At 39.5% G+C, this 24,029-nt stretch overlaps 3 protein-coding genes across 3 annotated transcripts; 1 reads left to right on the top strand and 2 right to left on the bottom strand.

The window, feature by feature from the left end:
• Positions 1-4,682: 4,682 nt before the first annotated feature.
• On the top strand, positions 4,683-5,739 carry LOC119025867 (trace amine-associated receptor 4-like). The gene is made up of 2 exons (XM_037109877.1): positions 4,683-4,852; positions 4,938-5,739. The coding sequence occupies exons 1-2, from the start codon at positions 4,683-4,685 to the stop codon at positions 5,737-5,739; spliced, it is 972 nt and encodes a 323-aa protein (XP_036965772.1).
• Positions 5,740-12,562: 6,823 nt separating this feature from the next.
• LOC119025988 (trace amine-associated receptor 13c-like) lies at positions 12,563-13,698 on the bottom strand. Its single transcript, XM_037110043.1, has 2 exons — positions 13,526-13,698; positions 12,563-13,379 (listed from the first exon to the last, which is right to left on the bottom strand). The coding sequence occupies exons 1-2, from the start codon at positions 13,696-13,698 to the stop codon at positions 12,563-12,565; spliced, it is 990 nt and encodes a 329-aa protein (XP_036965938.1).
• A 3,286-nt stretch (positions 13,699-16,984) lies between these two features.
• On the bottom strand, positions 16,985-18,127 carry LOC119025924 (trace amine-associated receptor 13c-like). Its single transcript, XM_037109955.1, has 2 exons — positions 17,955-18,127; positions 16,985-17,801 (listed from the first exon to the last, which is right to left on the bottom strand). The coding sequence occupies exons 1-2, from the start codon at positions 18,125-18,127 to the stop codon at positions 16,985-16,987; spliced, it is 990 nt and encodes a 329-aa protein (XP_036965850.1).
• Positions 18,128-24,029: the final 5,902 nt, after the last annotated feature.

The raw sequence follows: 24,029 nt of genomic DNA, 5'->3' as shown, positions 1-24,029 counted from the left end.
ACGTATGTTTTCATCAGCCTCCGCCACCTCCTCCTCCACCAAGAACTTTGTCTTCAGCCAGCATCGCCTCACTTAAAAGGTTCATACATAATTTATTTTATTGATATTTATTAATACATTCATCATTTATAAATTATTTTCTTCATTTCAGATTGTATTTTGGAATATTCTTAGTGTGATTTTCAAATATTAAGTCATATTTGTAGAAGAAATACATGACTTGTAGGGGGCCTGGAACAAATTAAATCTGGTTCTAAAACTGAGGTCTTCATGATGTTTCTGATGTATATTAACTCCTGTCTAAACCCTGTAATCTATGCCCTTCTCTACCCTTGGTTTAAAAAAACTATCAGGCTCATTGTTACATTTCAAATCCTATGGTCTGACTCCCATATGGCCAACATTCTGTAAACAGACACTGTGGGATAAATGACAGCGTTACAAAACTGAGCTTGAGTCTATTTATACTACATCACAGAAACAAGAAAAACTATATGAATCTATAATTTCACTCAAAACAATTCATGATCCAAAGGATGACCTGCATGTTGCATGTTGACCTCTATGATGTATGAATGCTTTTTCATCAGAGATTTCTAGACTTTCTCTCGTTTCCTGAACATGAGATAACACACTACCTTTCAAAAAGCATATTACGTTTGAGAAGAAGTAAGCAAAAAAAAAAAGTACTCATTTGAAAAATCAATTTTACTTTTAGATGTGACAGAACAATGTTTCAATAAAATATATTTTCAGAAGATTCTTTTTTGTCAAAAACTGATTATTTTCTCATACGTTCTGGCCAGCTACAATATCTGTCAGAATATTTTTTTAGTGCAAAATAATAAATTACAATATAGAAATCCCTCATACATGAATTATAAACACACATGACCTTATATTAATCAATTCAAAAAAAGTCTTCTCATAGAAAGCCCAAGAGTCTGCCCTCCTGGGGTGATGGGATACTTCAGTATTAAATGCAGCATTCTTCCTGGTGTGGTTTGCAGCCTGGACTACAAGCACTTTACACAAAAAAGCCAACATTCACCATTTCTTTATCATCTACATTAAAGTTTGATGATTACTATGATCTTTTCTTCCACAACAATGAGATTGTAATATATTTCAAATGTTACTTCGAATAACAATTAATTCGTTATTTAAGTAGAAATACATACAGTTCAAATTTATTTGAGCAAAATAAAAGTTAAAAAATCCCTAGATTGCTAATTTGACATATTTCACAGGGCAATGTCCCCTCAGCATATGGAGATTTGGATGTGCTAAGAAGGTTCAGTAAAACTGTTATACATACAATTTGCCATCTACCCCAACTGCAGCATTCCCAGATGCGCTTGGACTGCAAGGGCCTGTTCATCGCTGCTAGCAGCTTTAATTACATTTACATTTTAAATTTTAGGGCATTTATTAGACACTTTTGTCCAAAGCAACTTACAGTATACACAGATGGTGGTTGCTGCCATGCAATGTGCTGATCAGCACATCAGGAGCAGTTTGGGGTTCAGTAACTTGCCCAAGCACACTCCAGCATGTAAACAAGAGGAATCGAACCAGCTACCTTCCAATAATAGGGTCCCGGCTCTACCCCTGATCCACAAGTGCCCACACCAAATGTCCCATGCAGTTTTTTTTTTTTATCTATTTTTTTATTTTGGCACAAATGCAACACAACACACAACAGAAACCAGTTGAGTTATAGCTTGGTTGTAACATAACAAAATGATATGCGATGATTCGATTCAGTGTAGGTAGGATACAGCTGCTAGGAGTCAATAGTTAGTAACCACAGACGTCATCCTTGATCTACTGTAAACATGGTTTGGGTGAAACAGAAGGTAAAAAATAAATGATAAATGTCTTTAACTACAGCACAATCCCAAGACCCGGTTGCCCGACCACGTTTCAGTGTATTCTGGTCCTTTTCCTTTATGAAATCCTAAAACAATTGCCACTAGTTTGCTGATTTATTGGTAGCTATATAACTACCTTGCTAACGTTGCATTGTTATTGTGGATTTGTGCTGTTGAGCGCGGCCTAAAACACCGCCTCACCCGAGTCCGTTGATGTAGTAAGAGACCAGCCAGAGAATTGAGGAAAAGAATAAGTATTTATTACACAGTCTGCAGAGAGTGGAGATCCGTTCAGTACAATACAAGCATCAATAGCCAATATCCGAACAGAGCTAACTCGTGTCTAGGGGTGTCTGTGTTATAAGCCTGTGTTTCGCTACGCCTACTGATGGGTATGTGTTGCTCGTATCTGTCACTAATTGGCTAATGATATGTGTGGTGGCCGCATGCACAGCGTGTGATCAGCGCGAGGATTGGCTCTCCGTCCGCATGAATAGCATGTGATGACTCCCATGTCTTGACGGGAACGTCCTTGAGCATCTTCCCTATCTGTGGGTGTTTTGCACCACTGGAGTCGTTTGTCACATTTTGCGATTAGGGCTGGTTCCCATTATCTATCTGTGTCTGCCTGTGTGTTTGTGTAAAGTGTAACTATCTGTATGAGTCAGCCCGCACATGATCACATAGTTAAGCGAGCATAATAGCGTTCACAGTGCATAACCAGAGTTGGCAAATTTCAGCAAAATTTGGAGTGACACTTCAGGGGAAGGGACCTTTGGTTGCCAGATTTAGAGTAATATCTCATTCAAAATTAACATTAAGGATTTGACTGTTGTGATGTCACTGCCATGCAAACTACTCTTCCTGCCCTGCCCTCTTCCTGGCCTCCTCGTGCTCTCTGCCTCTCTGTCTTTACTCTGAATATTACGGAGGCACATTGCATTCAATCAGGCAGCTGATGAAGCAGTGAGCATGGTGTCCGCCCTGTTAGTGTGACACAAAAATATGGGCAGAGGCATAACAGACACACAACAATAACAACACTAAGAGTCCTGGCTGCTTTCAACTCAGATTTCTTAGTTACTTTCACCAAACTTTGAATAGTGTCAGCTGCAATATGGGACCGCATGGCATGAGCCTGAGACACAGCCACCACAAATACTTTCATGTACAGAATTGCAATGACGGTGACAGGACTGATAAAGGTCAAAAAGAGATCGACAAATACTACACAAAAAAGATAACTGTCTCATAAGTTAATGAGTGACTACTTGAAATGGGAGATAGAGATGATGACCAACAGGTTAAGAGCTGCAGTGAGCAGAGCGATGAAGGACAGCAGAATGTAAATCAGCATGGTCTCAAAGTGAGGATGTACTGGTGTCATGCAGGAGCTGTTGAGGAGATGTGGAAAGCAGAGGTCAATTCTCTCCAAGGACTCCATCACCAGAGAGAGGAGAACCTACTGAGCTCTGGCAGCCTTTTGATCAAAGTTTAGATATGATATAACCAAATTAGCTCTATTGCCCCTCCTCTAAGATTCTGCCTCACTTGGACTATCCTTCCACCTTTGCTCTGAATAGTATTTTCATTCATTTCATCTCTTCTAATTTAAGCTTTCATTAACAATACATTCAAACTGGACCTCAATAAAGCTTTAACATATCAAGATATTAAATGTGCCATGGGTGGACTTGAATGAAAAGCTAGAGCTATCTCAATGGTCATCCCGAAAACAGGATGCATCTGCGCTTAAGTCGGAGTGACAAATCAAATGCTCTGATTATCTATGGAAATTAGAATTAGTATTAAGATTAAGATAAATTGGCAAAAATAAAAATAAAAATGTTTCTGGTTCATCACTGGGTTAGGATGGTGGCTCACTGTTCATGTTCCCCCCAGTGTTTTTCTGGGTTTCTTCCAGGTGCTCAACTTTCCCTCACCTTCAATAACGGGTATATTATGTTAATTCTCTAGCCATAAACCAAGTAAATACAACTCTTCAGTTAGTACCCACTGCTCTTCAGGAATTAATTAAATGAAGGGAAGTAATTGCACTGTGATGTATAGAGTCTGAAGGGGGTGGCTGTAGCTCAGTGGGTAGAGCAGGTTGACTAGTAACTGAAAGGTCTCTGGTTCAAATCCCAGCTCTGGGCTGAGCTGAGCTGCATGTGTCCTTGAGCAAGATACAGAACCCAAAATTGCTCTTGAGGGCCCTGGAATGAGCTGGCGTAGGGCGTACCCTGCCTTTGCCCGGTGACAGCTGGCATTGGCTCCAGCAACAAAACCCGCGACCCCTTGAAAACGGGATGAAGCGGTTGCAGAGGATGACATGACATAGAGTCTGAATATATGTGACAATAAAGTCCTCCTCTTCCAGAATTTAAGTTAATAGATCAACAGCCAAATTGATCTCTAAAAGGTAAAATTTTAGAGCTCCCTCCTCTGTGCACAACTTTGTTGTAGTTCAAAGGTAGGATCAGTTCATTTATTGGCAATCAATGATTACTGATAGTATTTTTTAGAATTAATAACAAAAACAAATAATTAAGTCACAATCAAAAATTCGACCTTATGGGGAAAAGTCTTTTGGGCCACGGTGCATCACTTCATAATGTAACCACTACAAAAACTGGCTTCATACCCTGTCTCTCTTCCTGGAAGCTTGAGTTGGTGTAGCAAAGAGAAGTGGGTGGGATTTAACAAGAAGGGGAAAGCAAAGGGTCAGGAATAAGTCAGTAAGTCAGACAGCTTCGGTCAGAAAGCTGCCAGAGCTCAGCAGCTTCTCTCCTCCTTCTCTCTGTGGTGATGGAGCTGGAGGGAGCTGAACTCTGCTTTCCCAAACTGCCCAATACCTCCTGCAGGAGGCCAGAACCTCCTCACCTTGACACTCTGCTTATTAATATTCTATTATCCTCCATCTCTCTCCTCACTGCAGTTCTCAACCTGCTGGTCATCATCTCTATCTCCCATTTCAGGCACATAACCTTCACATGATATTAATATTAGTAATATTATAATATTGGTGATGTTGTTCATAATGATGATATTCTCTCTCTCCAGGCAGCTGCATACACCCACAAACTTCCTCCTCCTGTCTTTGGCTGTCTCAGATTTTCTTGTGGGCTCTCTGCTGATGCCGGTTGAAATACTCTTGACACAAACCTGCTGGATGCTGGGTGATCTCATGTGTGCACTGTATTTTCTGTTACCAGTCATCATAGTCGCTTCATCTGTAGGAAACATGGTTCTCATATCAGTTGACCGCTATGTTGCAATTTGTGATCCTCTGCGTTACACAGTCAAAGCCACTCAAAGACTTGCAATAATATGTATTTTATCATGTTGGACTTGTTGTGTTGTCTACAGCATTTTCCTTTTATATGATAACCTGAAGCAGCCAGGCAGGTATAATTCCTGCAATGGGGATTGCGTGGTCAACATTACAGGAGTTGTTGATCTTGTTGTCAGCTTCATTATTCCCATTACTCTCATCATAGTTCTGTATATGAGAGTATTTGTGGTGGCTGTGTCTCAGGCTCGTGCCATGCGATCCCAAATTGCAACTGTCTCACTGAAGACTGGTCAAGTCAAGAAATCTGAGATAAAAGCAGCCAGGACACTTGGTATCCTTGTGGGTGTGTTTTTGATCTGTTACTCTCCATATTACTGTGTGTCTCTTGTAGGCCATGATATCTTGGTTGGTTCTAAAACCGAGGTCTTCATAATGTTTCTGGTTTATATTAACTCCTGTCTAAACCCTGTAATCTATGCCCTTCTCTACCCTTGGTTTAAAAAAACTATCAGGCTCATTGTTACATTTCAGATCCTACGGTCTGACTCCCATATGGCCAACATTCTGTGAATAGACACTGTGGGATAAGTGACAGTGCAGTTGTTGTTATGTTAAAAATTTATCTCTGTTCATACACATATCAAGGTCCATTTATTTATCATTTCACAACACCAGCATTGTTAAACAAAACTTAGCTTGAGTCAATTTATTGCTACATCACAGAAACAAGAAAAACTATATGAATCTATATCACGCAAAACAATTAATGATCCGAACGATGAGTACATGATGACGTCTATGATGTAAGACGGGTTTTTCATCACAGATTTGTAGACTTTTTCTCTTTTCCTGAACATAAGAAAACATACTACCTTTCAAAAATCATATTATCTTTAAAGATGAATTTTACTTTCTGATGTGATTGAACAACACTTCAATAAAATAAATCTTCAGACGATTCCTCTCTACTTCATTTCGCACATCATGATCTTGTCAAAAATGGATGATTTTCTCATACTTTCTGGCCAGCCAAAACATATGTCAGGATATTTTTTTGATGCAAGATAATAAATCACAACATAGAAATCATTGTACATGAATTATAATACACATGTGACTTTATATGAATTAATTTTTAAAAAGTCGTCTCATAAAAAGCCCAAGAGTCTGCCCTCCTGGTGTGATGGGATACATCAGTATTGAATGCAGCATTCTTCCTGGTGTGGTTTGCAGCCTGGACTACAAACACTTTACACAAAAAAGCCCACATTCACCATTTCTTTACTGTCTCAATTAAAATATGTTGATTAACATGCCTATATGCTTTCATCCACAATAATGAGATTGTAAAACATTTCAAATGTTACTTCAAACAACAATTAATTTGATAGCAGAGTGTCCATAATGCCTCAATGACTGCATTTTCACAGAAACCCATGGTAATGAGAGGAGCCAGGTTTTGGTAAAAAAAAAAACAAAGCAGAAATACATACATTTCAATTTTATTTGAGCAAAATAAAAAAATAAAATGTCCCAAAATTGCTCATTTGATATAATTTCAGAGGGCAATTTCCCCTCAACAAATGGAAATTTGGCTGTGCTAAGAAGATTCAGTCAGCCGTTACAAGAAATTAGTGAAAAAATAAAATGACACGTCTGTAATTGCTCAAAACAACACTCCTAACATTAATATTTCAACGTGGACTTTGTGGCACTACCACCATCTACCTCTCGCTAACCCCCCTGCTCTATAGCTCTACACAGTCAGTCATTGCACACACTTTATAGAAGACCAGCAACAGTGGGAAACTCAAGATATTTTAGGATAAAGGGAAAAAATGTTTTAAAAAGATACAAGCTGTATGTGGGGTGTGCAGAACATTGTGATATGCTCATAGTATGGAATGGCATCCAAGAGGGCATGCTGTGTGTTTTTGTCTACTGGAAGGATGTTCTCAAGGGCCTCGAGGGCACTGTGACAGCGTTTCTCCTCTGTAAGTCCACGAGTAGCCGTTTTTAGACAGGGCAGCAAGCCGCCAATTTGCCCGTCCTTTTGGCAGCTCGGTCCGTGGTTTTAGACAGAGAGCGGCAAATCAGGGGACTGTTTTGGTCTGCTGATTTGCTGTCTCGGAGGGTACACTTATTTCCGCCTCGCCTGCAATCTAAATCTGAGGTGTCAATGTGCCGGCCCCTGCGTAAGATGGGCTGAGGTGTCCATGACCTGCACTGTTGTGTGACCCACAGCCGGGTAATTTTAAAACCAAGAAACAGCTGATCACAGCAGTCAGACCATCACTTCATCCACAGACATTAAGATGAGCAACTGGACAGCAGCTGAGATCCAGGAGATGGTAGTGTTTCCTCGGTTTGTGTAGCTGTTTGGTTGTATCCAATTATTGTTGCAGCGGCAAGATAGGAACGGTCGCTACTTTCAAATTAAAAGCCCCCAGCTAAGAACTCAGTTCTAAACTCCAGTGGGGTGCAATGTAAAGCTCTTATTTTGAAGACGAATTCATTGACACTGTTCACAGCCCAACTTCGAGCTTCACGTCACATCACATGTTTACGCCTACCTCAGAGGTGGCTTTTGAAAAAGGAGGAATATTCCACCTCCATTTTAGAAAGACAGGCCAGCACATTGCCGCCCTTACCTTGGAGCAAATGTGCCTCCTTTTCTATCTAGAAAGGGCTAGTGAGTGGGAATGTCCAGGAGACTGGCGAGTGAGCCAGTGGAGCCAAGAAAACATAATGCTGCTGAAACAAACAAAGGTGACAGGTGTTGCAGCAAAGGAACTGTGAAACGCTGCAGCACAGGGGATGTGAAAAGGGGAACACAAAAACAGAAGATTGTTGCAGCTCAGGACCAGCAGTAGATGGCCCGGCACTGGCACTTAAGATTTGTAAAGCTCACAAACTGATCACGAGGATAGTGAAAGGGGAATGTAATGCTGCTATTTCTCAAGGACACTTTAAATGCATAAGTGCTATGATTAGGGTGCTGAAGATATGAACATACAAGTTATGCTATGCGGGGTCGAGGTGAAGTCTGTAAAAATGAGTCTGAAGTCTTTCATGGAAGATGGAGAGAGATTCTGCTGTTGTATCTTTGGTCTAGATTTCGTTCCACCACTGAGGTGGCAAAACAGAGAAGAGTCGCAACTTCGTTGAGCGGACTTTGGCTGCTCTCAGCCATAGGGGTACCAGCCAGCGAGCTGATGTAGTAAAATGAAGCACTCTTGTTTGAACTTGTGGTCTGACCAGTGTTTGGAGGTACCATCATCTTGACTCATATGAGGGCCCCAACAGGAAGCCAGTGGAGGTCACGGAGGAAGGGGGTCACCTGGGAGAATGTGGGTAGATTGTACATGCATACACACAACATGCAGAAAGATGGAAAGTCATATACAAACACATACACACAGCTCCATTTTGAACATACAAACACACTATTACAAATGGATGTGTACAAAACTACTTAAACAGCCAGAGCTCTCACAGGGCTCAGGGGAACCTCTGCTCCCCTCTGCCAGCCATCTGTAAGCAATCTAAGCTCTTTACCCATCTTCTTTTCTTCAAGGACTCTCGGTGCTGTCCATCCCTCATGCAGCACCCTAATTACATTTACATTTTAGGGCATTTATCAGACTTTTTTTTTTTTCAAAAGTGACTTAATGTACTTCATATATACATTCATATACTGATGGTGGTGGCTGCTATGCAATGTGCTGACCAGCACATCAGGAGCAGTCTGGGGTTCAATAACTTACCCAAGTACACTCCAGATTGATATGTCAACATACTGTCATCCTGACTTGTGCAATAGAAGTAATGATATTTAAAATATTGATATTAAAAAAAAAGAAAAAAAAAAAAAAACAGATTTCCCTGCCAGTTTTGCTACTTCATGGCCTTGCACATTTGTCTCTGCAGCAGTGATGGGAACGGCAGTTCTTTTTACTGTACTGAACCTCTAGAATCACCTACTGAGGGATGGTGCGTTCAGGAACTATAGTACACAATCATTTGCGGGACATGCAGCGCTGCTCTGAGTGGTATACATGCACTAAAATTATTACACGGTGAAAGTGTCCTCTGTGCACAGTAAATTCACTTAACATGATGCTATGTGGATGTTAGCAACACAGCGCTAATGTTACTGAACATGAATCATCTCCTCTGCCCTGGCTGAGTGAGAGACACAGCGCCACTTTCAGCACAGTACATGAACGAGAATCACATCCTCAGCGTCAGTTCTCTGCCTGCAGTAGGTTTTGCGAATCATGAACGAATCACAGGGGTAACATGATTCACCTCCTGGCGTCCCTCGTTCGCGAACGACCTGCTGAGGACATGAATCACATTCGCGCTGTCACTGAATCAGCGTGAACGTGAATCACATTCACAAACGTAAGTGACAGCAGCTGCTGAGAATCACGTTCGCGAACGTGAATGACTTTTACTGTGCAGTAAAATCACTTAAGATGATGCTACACGGATGTTAGCAACACAGGGCTAATTTTAGCAGTACGGTTACTGAATGTGAATCATCTCCTCCGCCCTGGGTGAGTGACACAGCGCTATTTTCAGCACAGTACGTGAACAAGAATCACGTCTTCAGCATCAGTTCCTTGTGTGCAGTAGGTTTGCGAATCATGAATGAATCACAGCGCAAATGAGAATCACATCCTCACAGTTCTCTGTTTGAGTCGTGACAGTTCCACTCCCGGCCGGCATGCTCGCGGCTGAGCTCAACTGAACTGAGAAAGGAGCGAATCAGTCCATGAAGTGATCCCGTTCACTTTGTTCGCTGAAAAGATTTGTTCGTTCAAACGACACGTTCACGACCGACACAACACTACTCCGCAGCGGGCACCACTTGTAATTATCAGAAGAAGAAGAAGAGGGTGGAACTAGACCTGAGAGGCTGAGCTAAACCAGGTCATGCTCTACCCATTTGGCTCTGCAGCAGCCACCACTTGTTATTTTTTGAGGCACGTGTTCTTGAAACTTGATATACAAGTGTTAAATTTAGTATCTCAGTCTGTTACTGAAAACTAAAACACTTTTAAAAATTGTCGATTCTATGAGGGCAGAGTCCATACAAAATTGTGATGACAGGTTCTGTCAAATTATTTTCATAAGTAGTTTGTTGTAGTAAGCGTATTTATTTTCACCCCCTTGACGTGAAGACCATAACTGTACATATAAGGCAGGAGCGAAAGGCCGTATAGGGAAAAGATTTAAGGACACTAATAGGAAACAAAAAGAGTAAAGAGATATGACCCCTTTTCTCCTGAACTGCAGGGTTAACTGAGCCTCCACATTTGATGCAGTGACTGCAGTTGGAGTTCGATGCATCTTCTCCAACACAAACAGTTGTATTCTGATTTCTCATAGCACTGAGATTTCTTGGTTAAAAATGGCTAATCAGCTATATGTCAGGTCCTGCATCCACTCAGTGGCTAATGACATGTTTGGTCAAAGTATATCAAAGGTAGAACACACCTTGAAAATGTCACAAAAGATTCACTTCCTATTGCTATGAAGTGGTGCATTGACTTCAGCTCCTCAGGCATGTAGATATCGTAGGGCTGGGAGTCTTATCAAGAACATCACATTAGGGGAAGATTGGACCAAGTACACCCAAGTTACAGCAATTATATACACATTTCTTGACAAATACTATTACAACGGCAACATTGTCCAATGAAAACTCACAGTTCTGGCCAACCAGCTAGGGGGAGAATAGTATTGTCTCATTTCCTGTGACAGGTAGCTGGGACTTGTCAGGCCTGGGCAGGAAAGAGGACTCAGATGCAGAATTAGGGCAATTCAAGCAGGCTTTTATTGTGAAATTCACACTTGAGCTCTTAAACAAGGTGACAAAGAAATGGCTATGAAACCACAAAATCTAATCTCAAAAGAAGACAAAACAGAACCAAACAAGGAAGCAAACAACCTCAAAGTAAAATCAAAAAATGAACACAAAATCACTCCCCAGGGAGGTAAAGAAAAAGAGGATAACTGAACTACACTGGCACACTTGCTTTCTGTTAAAAAACTTAACAGAAAGCAAAGCAAAAGGCTACAAACTTAACTGCTCTATCGGCTGATCATAAAAATTATCAAACAAAAAGAGGCACTCCAACGGAGGCAAACAAACGACTATGAAAATTATCTATGCTCAATCAGAAAAATTTAACCAACTAATTTAAGAGGAATTAAGTAGAAAATACAAATGTGGAATCTTGGCTTGGTAAGGCTGTGAACAAGGCTGGGGTGAACAAAAAATACAAAACACACTGGCACAAGACAAACGAAGGCGCAGGCTATTTAACACATGAGGAAGAGGGGAACAGGTGGAAATCATCAGTAATCAGGTATGACTCAGACTGGGGACACAAAAGGAAGGGCAAGTGACCTGAAATGAGAGGGGACTTTCAAAATAAAACAGGAAGTTCACAAGACAAAAGGCCCAGACAAGACAAAACCTCAACGCTGTGTGACAGGACGATAACTTAATATTGTGTAAGTGTTTTCACTTTGTCACTTTTATCAAACCGTAGAGGCACAACAGCTCCCTTTTTGTGGGAATAAATAATAATCCTATGCCTGCATGAATCCATCTAGGTATGATACACATGTGTACTAAATTTCATATATCTAGGTGAAAATGATTGTGGCAGCTGCACTTTAGGGGCCGCTAGCAAGGCATGCTGCTCTCACAATTTTTAGTTCATTAGCATGTGTTAGAACCAACCATGCAGTCTGAGGAATTAATCTAACAAAGCTTACTCTCACTATTCCTAAATATTTCATTTTCAGTAACTTGAAGTGAGGCCGGATTATAAGGTCCTTTAGACTCGTCATTGTTCAAAACCATTTCCCAAAACGCTGGTTAGGATGAATTCTGGTCATCCTCTAATATTCTCTTTTGCTCTGTATATCACATCACAAGTCTTTCTAATAGTGTTTGATGAAGTTAGTTAATACAGCTCCCGTAATATTGCAATACATCTCTGCTTTTTATTGATACAGTACAGATTACAGCATCAAAACTAAGGTAAATAAGACATGCAGCATTGCTTTGTGTTTTCAAGGGAAAAATCTCACTAACTTTACCCTTATATTAACTGTGTGAGAGGTGTTTATACTTTTCATCAACTAGAAATTAATTCAGTCACCATGGGTTACAAAAATCACAACAAGACTCTATAGAGATTGTGGTACTGTAAATATATGCTGTCACTTTACAGGTTATGACATCAGCTTATCTGTAAATCTGTAAAGTACTAACCTGGTCTGACTTAGAGTTTCTCTAAATGGTTGACTAAACATTAAGATATTCAAAAACATTTTATTCCTTAAGTCACTTCTCACTGTGATTGTTTCTCTATAGTATATTGAGCATATAGGAGTCAGGCTTCAGTATTTGAAGCGTGACAATGAGTTTAACAGATTTTCTAAACCACGGATAGAAAAAGGTGTAGATCAGAGGATTTAAACAGGAGTTAAAATAGAACAGACATATCACAAAGGCAGCTGATGAGGCATTGAGCATGGTGTCCTGTCCTGTTAGTGTGACACAATAATATGGGCAGAGGCATAACAGAAACACGACAATAACGACACCAAGAGTCCCGGCTGCTTTCAACTCAGATTTCTTAGTAGTTACTTTCACCGAACATTGAATAGTGACAGCTGCAATATGAGACCGCATGGCACGAGCCTGAGACACAGCTACCACAAATACTCTAATGTACAGAGCTACAATGATGGTGACAGGACTTATGAAGGTCAAAAAGAGATCAACAAGTCCTGCAACACGATCAATTATAATCACACATTGTCCAAGACAAGAGTTATACTTGCCTGGTTCTTTCAGGTTATCTTTCATTATAAGGCTGTTATATAGAGCAGAGCAGACCCAACAAAGGCAGGTGCCGAGTGCAACTCCTCTCACAGTGATTTTAGTGGAGTAATGTAAAGGATGACAAATAGCTACATAGCGGTCAACCGATATAAACACCATGGTTCCTACTGAAGCAGAAGTTATAAAGAAGTCTAAAACATAATATAGAGTACACATGAGATCACCAAGTAGCCAGCAGCCATCTATGAGCATAATTTGAAAAAACATGAGGAGGCCCACGAAGAAATCTGAGACAGCCAGAGAGAGGAGGAGGAGGTTGGTGGGGGTGTGGAGCTGCCTGGAGAGGAAGACCAGCGACATATGTATCAATATTTAACTCATCAGTTGTTCAAATAACAGCAGGTAGACATTAGGCTGGAAGTATACAAAAAATAAAGTTTTTACTGCTATTGCTATGCTTTTCATAAATGAATGAGTGACTACTTGAAATGGGAGATAGAGATGATGACCAGCAGGTTAAGAGCTGCAGTGAGCAGAGCGATGAAGGACAGCAGAATGTAAATCAGCATGGTCTCAAAGTGAGGACGTATTGGCTTCCTGCAGGAGCTGTTGAGGAGTTGTGGAAAACAGAGGTCAGTTTCCTCCAAGGTCTCCATCACCAGTGAGAGGAGAACCTGCTGAGCTCTGACAGCTTTTGACCAAAGTTTAGGCATTTTATAACCTAACTACATTTGCCCCTCCTCCAATGTTTTGCCTTATTTGGAAACTGATGTCCCTTCACTTTTGCTTTGTTTAGAATCTTCTAGAGACCCTCTCTTCTATTATGAGCTTCTCAGTCATAACCAAGGAATAATAAAATTTAGTCTTTATATTATCAACAAACTAAATTGCGAAGTGAAGACATAGTCCTAGAACTGGAGCCTACACTGTGCGACCCACTGCTCATCAGGGATGAGTTAAACGCTGAGTGTCATTATGGTGGAGTCTGAGTGTATATTGACAACAAAGAATGTCTTCCTTTTCTGTGGGGTTACTAGATCAATGGACAAATTAAACATGGATTAAACATCAAAATTTTAAATTAGAGCTCCAGTCAAACAAAATATGTGACATTATCTGCATACCACCTTTACTGAATGCCTCTTTATATGTTACGAAACCTTTTAACGTGCCAATAATTTTCTTTGCACTAAAACAGTGTCACACAGTGTTTCTGAACTCAATATCCTGTGGAGGAGTTGCTGCAATTGTGGGCATCAGGTTGTTGGTAAAATTGACTTGAGGACACACCCTTGACTGTATTGGTGCTTACAGTTCTCTAGAGGTATCATGTCATGTCATGTCATTGTCCATAGCCGCTTATCCCTTTCCAAAGGGTTGTGGGGTGTTGCTGCTGGAGCCAATCCCACTTCATTCACTCATTGCAGATGCTAGCCCTGAGTCTGCTGCTGTGTTTTCGGTGCAGGCTCGTGAGCTACGTATGTTTCTGGCATCGTGACTCATGACCTAGTGCTACGACGAGTCGGTTGTGATTCTGGCATCAGCTCATGGGCTAATGGGCTACGAGCTTGCTATGTGTACGACTCGGCGCGATGCTATTTATCATTTTAGATTTGATTATAGGAGGACCCAAGTGATTCGAGTTAATGATACTAGAGATTACCAAGTGGAGGGCCAGTACCAAGATTAGCACAGGTGTTGCCTGCAAGAATCAACACAAACGTCTTCATCTGCTTCAGTCTGAGGATGGCAAGACCCAGTGGATTAACTTTATGTTTGATGGAAACATGACAGAATTGCCTTCATGACAACTGGGAAACTATTGAGTTGTGTGGGTGTTTCATACTCATTAACTGGACTTGATGAATAATCAAAGAGCATAGTCCAGACCTACTCAAATTGCAAAGTGTCATAAGAGAAATTTCTGTGAATTGGTGCTGTACAAATAAAGATTTATTGATTGACTGACTGGTTCATTATCAGTGAGGGGCAATAACTATACAAGCTCAAGAATACATGTGTCTTAAATGTGTTTTAATGTGAATCGTATTGCTGAGCCTGAAGGAGAATTTATGTCACTGTTGGGATGGACAATGACATCTTTCTGTTCTATTCTGATCCTTTATCAATACCGGCTACCTGGGACAGAGAGTAAAAAAGGATGAGTACAGATCACAAATAATGACAAATCAGTACACAGGGCTGACATGCAAAACCTGACTGCCTGATCAGGTTCTCTGGGAGATTGAATAAACTGCACTACCTGAGGGCCCTATGTAATGGTTAGTGTCTTTCGCAACTTATATGAGGGAAAAAAATACTGCAGTTATATCTGGAGAAGTTTCCTGTGTGTCTAACCGACTCCATATCACATTTCTGCCCACAAAATGGCATTTGTTCCTTGCAAAGAACTTTAACTAACCAAGTGTTCATCTCCTTCAACTACTGCGTTGTTGTAGTGACTGTCTCAAAAAAATTCCCCATGATGGTCAACCCTCCTGACTGAGATTTCATTGAACTTCCCCCAAGAAAACATCATCTCTCCCCGCAAGTGAGAAAGTCAGACAGGGTCCTGTTTACTGATGGAGTTTATATAATTTAGAGCAGAAAACTTTATCACTTTCCAGGATGTTTAGTGGGACCTCAATCACAACACATTATAACAGCATCCATATAATTAGAAACAGTCAGTGGGTACATAGATTAACAGGTGGACACATGGTCACACAGGGGGGAAACATTTTGCAAATCACACAAACATCATCATGATGTGTAATGTCATGCCTCTTTTGGAACCGCAGCGCCAGCTTATTGTGAGAACTACACACTGGTGTGGCTTAACACTGGAGCTGTTTGGTTCTATGTGAACAAGAAACGACAGAGAATCGGTGAACCTCCGAAGTGGGGCTAATACGGTGACTCTGTGTGAAAAGGGCTATTCTCTGGAGGGTCTAATCACAGCAGCTTTGCATGCTGCACCATCTTAATTGTATGCTTGTATAACAGAGTGGTTAGATCTAGTTGAGTGTCATAATGTTTCCAATGTTACATGGATACCTCTCTGTATACAGCACTGAAATAGTAAATGGATTTTGAACGCCCAAATATATAAATTTCAAGCCTCCTTGCACCTCATGTCAGCAAAACAAAAAAGTTTCTGCCGTCTTTTTGTGCAACTTTATGGGCGTCCAGAAAACACTGACCTGCTGAGATCTCTCTGATCATATAACGTATCTAGCAATTTGTTTTCTCCTGTAACATTTGAACTGATGTCTCTCCTCTAGTGTGCTGGGGTCTCATTTATACATTAACTACCGGTTGCTCAAAATCCAGATAACATCAAATAACATCAAGGGATTGTGGACATTGCATTGATAATAGCCTCTAATACTGTGGACATACCACTGAATAATATTTAATCAGTTTGACCAAGATATTTATCTAATTGTATAAGCCTGGATATCCCCTACCTCTGAAAAGACTCCAGTGAACTCTCTGGGTGCCGATGAGGTATTTCCCTGCTGCTCCTTCCTTCTTTGCCGCAGCTCAGAGTTCTCTTTCTCCTGTTTTTGTACGTGTTTGAACAAGTTTTTGCCTCATTAATGAACTGCCTTATACACATATCATGGATGCAGTGTTTTATTGATGTTATAAAAAAATGGAAAAGAAAATGAACAACCACAAAGCTCATGTTATATTATGCATTTTTGCTTTCTTAAAATTGATTAAACATTATACGTAAAAAATCATGCAGAATTGCTGGGTGTTGACAATGAGCTGACAAACTGCTTGCTTTGGCCTTATATTCATCCGAAAGATACTGTATAAGATGTATTAATCCTTTTCATCAGCTAGAAAGCAATTTTGTCACTTTGAGGTTCTGAACAAATTCAAACATAATTCCTATAAAACAGAAAAGTCTTTCTTTCGGTCAGTGTCTCTCTACAGTATCTCAATCTTACAGGAGCCTGGCTTCAGTATTTGAAGTGTAACAATGACTCTAACAGATTTTCTAAACCATGGATAGAAAAAGGTGTAGATCAGGGGGTTTAGACAGGAGTTAAAATAGGACAGACAAATGACAAAGTAAGCAAATGAAGCACTGAACATGGTGTCCTGGCCTGTAAGAGCAACACAATAATATGGGCATACACACATTAGAAACACAACTACAACAACACCAAGAGTCGTGGCTGCTTTCAACTCAGATTTGTTAGCGGCTACTTTCCTTGACTTCTGGAGGGTGACAGCTGCAATGTGAGACCGCATGGCACGAGCCTGAGACACAGCTACCACAAATACTCTCATATACAGAACCACAATGATGGTGACAGGACCTATAAAGGTCAAAAAGAGATCAACAAATCCTGCAACATGATCAATTATAATCACACACTCTCCAATGCAGGAGTTATACCTGCCTGGTTGTTTCAGGATACCTTTCAGCAGCAGACTATGAAAAAGAGCAGAAAACATCCAACACAGATAAACACAGACTTGAACTCTTTTTTGAGTGACATTGGTGGCAAAATGTAAAGGATGACAAATAGCTACATAGCGGTCAATAGATATGAGCACCATGGTTCCTACTGAGGCAGAGGTTATAACATATGCTAGATACTGATACAGAGTACACATGAGGTCACCAAAGAACCAGCAGCCGTCTATGAGAACAATTTGAAAAAACATGAGGAGGCCCACGAAGAAATCTGAGACAGCCAGAGAGAGGAGGAGGAGGTTGGTGGGGGTATGGAGCTGCCTGGAATGGAAGACCAGAAATATTATATAATATGTATTTATCAGTATTTAACGCATCAGTTATTCAGATAACAGCAGATTGAGCATCAGCTGAAAGTACACAAAAAATATGCTTTTTGCTATGTAACAGTTTCATAAGTTAATGAGTGTCTACTTGAAGTGGGAGACAGAGATGATGACCAGCAGGTTAAGAGCTGCAGTGAGCAGAGCGATGAAGGACAGCAGAATGTAAATCAGCATGGTCTCAAAGTGAGGACGTATTGGCTTCCTGCAGGAGCTGTTGAGGAGTTGTGGAAAGCAGAGGCCAGTTTCCTCCAAAGTCTCCATCACCAGAGAGAGGAGAACCTGCTGAGCTCTGGCAGTGTTTGACCAAAGTCTAGACATGATATAACCAAATTAGCTCTAATGCCCCTCCTCTAAGATTCTGCCTCACTTGGACTATCCTTCCACATTTGCTCTGATTAGTATCTTCATTAGCCCCTCCCCTCTAATTTAAGATTTCCTCAACCATACATTCAAACTGCAGCTCAATAAAGCTTTAACATATGAAGATATTAAATGTGCCACGGATGGACTTGTATGAAAAGCTATAGCTATCTCAGTGTTCATCATGAAAAAGAATGAATTTGCACTAAGTGGGAGTGACAAATCAAATGCTCTACTTATCTATGGAAGTTAGAATTAATATTAAGATTATGGTAAATAGGAACAAATGAAACTAAAAAGGTTTCTGGTTCATCACTGGGTTAGGATGGTGGCTCAGTGTGGAGTTCCTGTTCCCACCAGTGTTTTTCTGGGTTTCTTCCAGGTGCTTTACTTTCCCTCACCTTCAATAATAGGTATATTATGTTAATTCTCCATCCATCAACCAAGGCAATACCTCTGTACAGTGGCTACCCACTGCTATTTAGGAATAAGTTAAATGAAAGGAACGAATTTCACTGTGACATATACACATGACATGACATGACAGTGTTTCCACGGACTGCACCAATGCTTGATCCCTGCCTGTATTGTCTGCCTCCGCTGCTGGACCACCCATGTACCCATACCCATTTTCTGAGTGAAGACTATTGTTTCCTGCTCGCATTTCTGTCGAGTCGTGCATTTGAGTCCAAACCATTGTTGTCGTTTTCCCAGTCGTTATACTCCTCATCCAGTATCATGTGCTGGAGATTAATTCACAGTGTGGTTCTAAAGGATCAGATGGAATTAACTCATATTTTGAAAGAACAAGCTAACTGAATCCTAAAGCTGATTGCTTTGTTCCAGAAAAAGGGATAAGAATGGTGCTTTGAATAACCCTCAACCTGTGACACAGGCTGCCACTGTCAGGCCTAAAAAAACATTCTGCATTAAAACAAAGGGTGATCAGATCAGTGTTAAATAGCAGCCAAGCACAAACAACACAAGTGGATCATGATGATCAACAGACAGAACGTGAATCATATCTGAATGCAGTATGCAATGATAACACCCAGAAAGATATTGTGAACATCATGCAAAAACAGAATGACATCACTGCATTGTTGTTTCAACAAAATGTTGCATCTGCTCTGCCAACAAGGAAATATTATTGTGATTGACAGTGACCCTCTTCAGTTTCAGTCCTTTATTAGAGCTTATTTGAAAACTGTGTTGAACAACAGACAAATAACTTGAGTGACTGCTTGAATTTTCTGGAGCAATACACCAGGGGGCAGCCAAGAGAATTGGTGAAGAGTTGTCAGCATCTATCCCCTGTTCAAGGGTATAAAAGAGCTACATACCCTCTTGCTGGACATTTTGGCAATGAGTACAAAATTGCTTCTGCTTATATGGACATAATTCTTAACTGGCCTCTGATAAAGCCAGAAGATGTTGAAGCACTGCTATCATTTTCTCTGTTTCTTCAAGGTTGCTGCAATTTAACACAGCAAATCATCTACATGAAAGAGTTTGACTTGCCATCCAACCTCAGAAACATTGTGATGAAACTTCCCTATAAGCTGAGGGGAAAATGGAAAAATGTTACATGTGATTTGCAGGAGGAAAGGGTTACCATGGTTACTCTGGTTAAGACATTTGAACATTCTAGAACTGGTTAACATGGTTACCCTAATTATATCATTTCAACATTCTAGGACTGGTTACCATGTTTACTCTAGTTAAGACATTTAAACATTCTAAAACTGGTTACCATGGTTACTTTAGTTTAAATATTTCAACATTCTAGAACTGGTTACCACGGTTTGTCTAGTTATATCATTTCAACATTCTACAATGGTTACCATGGTTACTCTTATCAAAGCATTTCAACATTCTAGAACTCTGGTTATGATGGTTACTCTAGTTAAGACATTTCAAAATTCTAAAACTGGTTACCATGGTTACTTTAGTTGAAATATTTCAACATTCTAGAACTGGTTGCCATGGTTTCGCTGATCAAATCATTTCAAAATTCTAGAACTGGTTACCATGTTTACTCTAGTTAAGACATTTCAACATTCTAGAACAGGTTACCATGGTTACTCTGGTCAAAGCTTTCCAACATTCTAGAACTCGTTACCACGTTTACTGTAGTTATATCATTTCAACATTCTAGTACTAGTTACCACGGTTACTCTAGTTATATCATGTCAACATTCTAGAACTGGTTACCATGGTTTCTCTGATCAAAGCATTTGAACATTCTAGAACTGGTTACCATGGTGCTATAGTTATATCATTTCAAAATTCTAGGACTGGAGAGGATGGTTTCTCTGATCAAAGCATTTCAATATTCAGAACTGGTTACCATGATTACTCTAATTATGTCATTTTAACATGCTAGGACTGTTTACCATGGTCACTCGAGTTAAGACCTTTCAATATTCTAGAACTGGTTACCACGGTTTGTCTAGTTATATCATTTCAACATTATACAACGGTTACCATGGTTACTCTTATCAAAGCATTTCAACATTCTAGAACTCATTACGATGGTTACTCTAGTTAAGACATTTCAAAATTCTAAAACTGGTTACCGTGGTTACTTTAGTTGAAATATTTCAACATTCTAGAACTGTTTGCCATGGTTTCTCTGATCAAATCATTCACCATTCTAGAACTGGTTACCATGTTTACTCTAGTTAAGACATTTCAACATTCTAGAACAGGTTACCATGGTTACTCTAATTATGTCATTTTAACATACTAGGACTGTTTACCATGGTCACTCTGCTCAAAGCTTTTCAACATTCGAGAACGCGTTACCATGGTTACCCTAGTTATGAAATTTCAACATCCCAGAACTGGTTACCATGTTTACTCTAATTATATCATTTCAAAATTATAGAACTGGTTACCATGGTTACTCTAGTTGAAACATTTCAACATCCGAGAGGTGGTTACCATGGTTTCTCTGATCAAAGCATTTCAACATTCTAGAATTGGTTACCATGGTTTCTTTAAGGCATTGTACCATTCTAAGACACACAGAAGACTCACAAAATTCCAAAACGGATTACCATGGATACTCTAATTATATCATTTCAACATTGTAGAACTGGTTACCATGGTTACTCTGATCAAAACATTTCAACATTCTAGAAATGGTTACCACGGTTACTCTAGTTATATCATTTCGATATTTGAGAACTTTTTACCATGGTTACTCTAGTAGAGACATTTAAACTTCCAAGAACTGGTTACCACGGTTACTCTACTTTCATAATTTCAACATTCTAGAACTGGTTACCATGGTTTCTCAAATTAAGACATTTCAACATTTTAGGATGGGTTACCATGGATACTCTGATCAAAGCATTCCAGCATTCTAGAACTGGTTACCATGGTTTCCCTAGTTAAGACAGGCCAACTTTCTGGAACTGGTGACCATGGTTTGTCTGATCAAAGCATATCAACACTCTAGAAATGATTACGATGGTTACTCTAATTATATCATTTCAACATTCTAGAACTGGTTGCCATGGTTACTCTAGTTCTATCCTGTCATCATTTTAGAAATGGTTACCATGGTTACTCTAATTATATAATTTAGACATTTTAGAACTGGTTACCATGGTTACTCTAGTTAAGACATTTCAACATTCCATAACCGGTTACCATGATTACTCTAAGACATTTCAACATTCTAGAAGTTTTTACCATGGTTATTCTATTTGAAATGTTACAACATTCTAGAACTGGTTACCATGGTTACTCTGATCAAAGCATTTACACATTCTAGAACTGGTTACCATGGTTTCTCTGATCAAAGCATTTCAACATTCTATAACTGGTTACCATGGTTTCTCTGATCAAAACATTTTAACATTCTAGAACTGGTTACCTTGGCTAATCTAGTTAAGCGATTTCAACTTTCCAGAACTGGTGATCACGGTTAATCTAGATATATCATTTCAACATAGTAGAACTGTTTACCATGGTTTCTCTGATTAAAGCATTTCAACATTCTAGAAGTGGTTACCATAGATACTCTAGTTAAGACATTTCATCATTAAAGAATTGCCTACCACGATTGATTAATTATATCAATTGACATTCCAGAACTGTTTTCCATGGTTGCTCCAGTTGAAATATTTCAACATTCTAGAACTGGTTACCATGGTTACTCTGATTAAAGCATTTCAACATTCTAGAACTGGTTATCATGGTTACTTTAGTTAAGACATTTCAACATTCTAGAACTGGTTACCATGCTTACTCTAATCATATCATTTCAAAATTCTAGAACTGGTTGGCACGGTTACTCTATTTAACACATTTCAACATTCCAGAACTCTTTACCATGGCTATTCTGATCAAAGCATTTCAACATTCTAGGAATGGTTACCATGGTTACTCTAGTTATATCATTTCAGCATTCTAGATCTCGTTTCCACGGTTACTCTAGTTACATGATTTCAACATTCCAGAACTGGTTACCATGGCTATTCTGATCAAAGCATTTCAACATTCTAGGAATGGTTACCACGGTTACTCTAGTTATATCATTTCAGCATTCTAGATCTCGTTACCACGGTTACTCTAGTTACATGATTTCAACATTCCAGAACTGGTTACCATGGTTACTTTAGTTAAGACCTTTCAACATTATAGAACTGGTTACCATGGCTTCTCTGATTGAAGAATTTCAACATTCCAGGAATGGTTACCACGGTTACTCTATTTATATCATTTCAACATTCTAGAAGTGGTTACCATGGTTACTCTTGTTATATCATTTCAAGATTCTAGAACTGGTCAGCACGGTTACTGTAGTTGAGACCTTTCAACATTCTAGAAATGGTTACCACGGTTACTCTAGTTATATCATTTGAACATTTTAGAACTGGCTACCATGGTTACTCTGGTTGACATTTCAAAATTCTAGAACTGGTTACCATGGTTACTCTAATTATATCATTTCAAGATTCCAGAACTGGTTACCACGATTACTCTATACCATTTTGACATTCTAGAACTGGTTACCACGTTTACTTTTTTTTATATCATTTTAACATTCTAGAACTGGTTACCATGGTTTCTCTGATCAAAGCATTTCAACATTCTGGAAATGGTTACCACGGTTACTCTTGTTATATCATTTTAAGATTCTAGAACTGGCTACCACGGTTATTGTAGTTCAGACCTTTCAACATTCTAGAACTGGTTATCATGGCTTCTCTGATTAAAGCATTTCAACATTCTAGAAATGGTTACCACGGTTACTCTAGTTACATGATTTCAACATTCTAAAACTGGTTACATGAGTTACTGTAGTTAAGACCATTCAACATTTTAGAACTGGTTACCATGGCTTCTCTGATTGAAGAATTTCTACGTCTAATTGGCTACTAAAGTTGAAATATTTCAACATTCTAGAACTGGTTACCATGGTTATTCGTATCACAACATTTCAACTTTGTAGAACTGGTTACCATGGTTACTCTAATTACATCATTTCAACATTCTAGAACTGGTTACCATGGTTACTGTATTTGAAATTTTTCATCATTCTAGAACTGGTTACCATGGTTGCTCTGATCAAAGCATTTCAACATTCTAGAAATCATTACCATGGTTACTCTAGTTATATCATTTCAACGTTCTACTAATGATTACCATGGTTTCTCTAATCAAATCATTTGAACATTCTACAAGTGGTTAACACGATGTCTCTAATTGTATCATTTCAAAATTCCACAGGAATAGTTACCATGATTACTTTAGTGAAGGCATTTCAACATTCTAGAACTGGTTATCT

This window comes from Acanthopagrus latus, chromosome 9, assembly GCF_904848185.1.
Source record: "Acanthopagrus latus isolate v.2019 chromosome 9, fAcaLat1.1, whole genome shotgun sequence".
NCBI classification, from domain to species: Eukaryota; Metazoa; Chordata; class Actinopteri; order Spariformes; family Sparidae; genus Acanthopagrus; species Acanthopagrus latus.
Note: the sequence above shows the minus strand (reverse complement) of the source record. Positions and strands in the feature narration are given on the sequence as shown.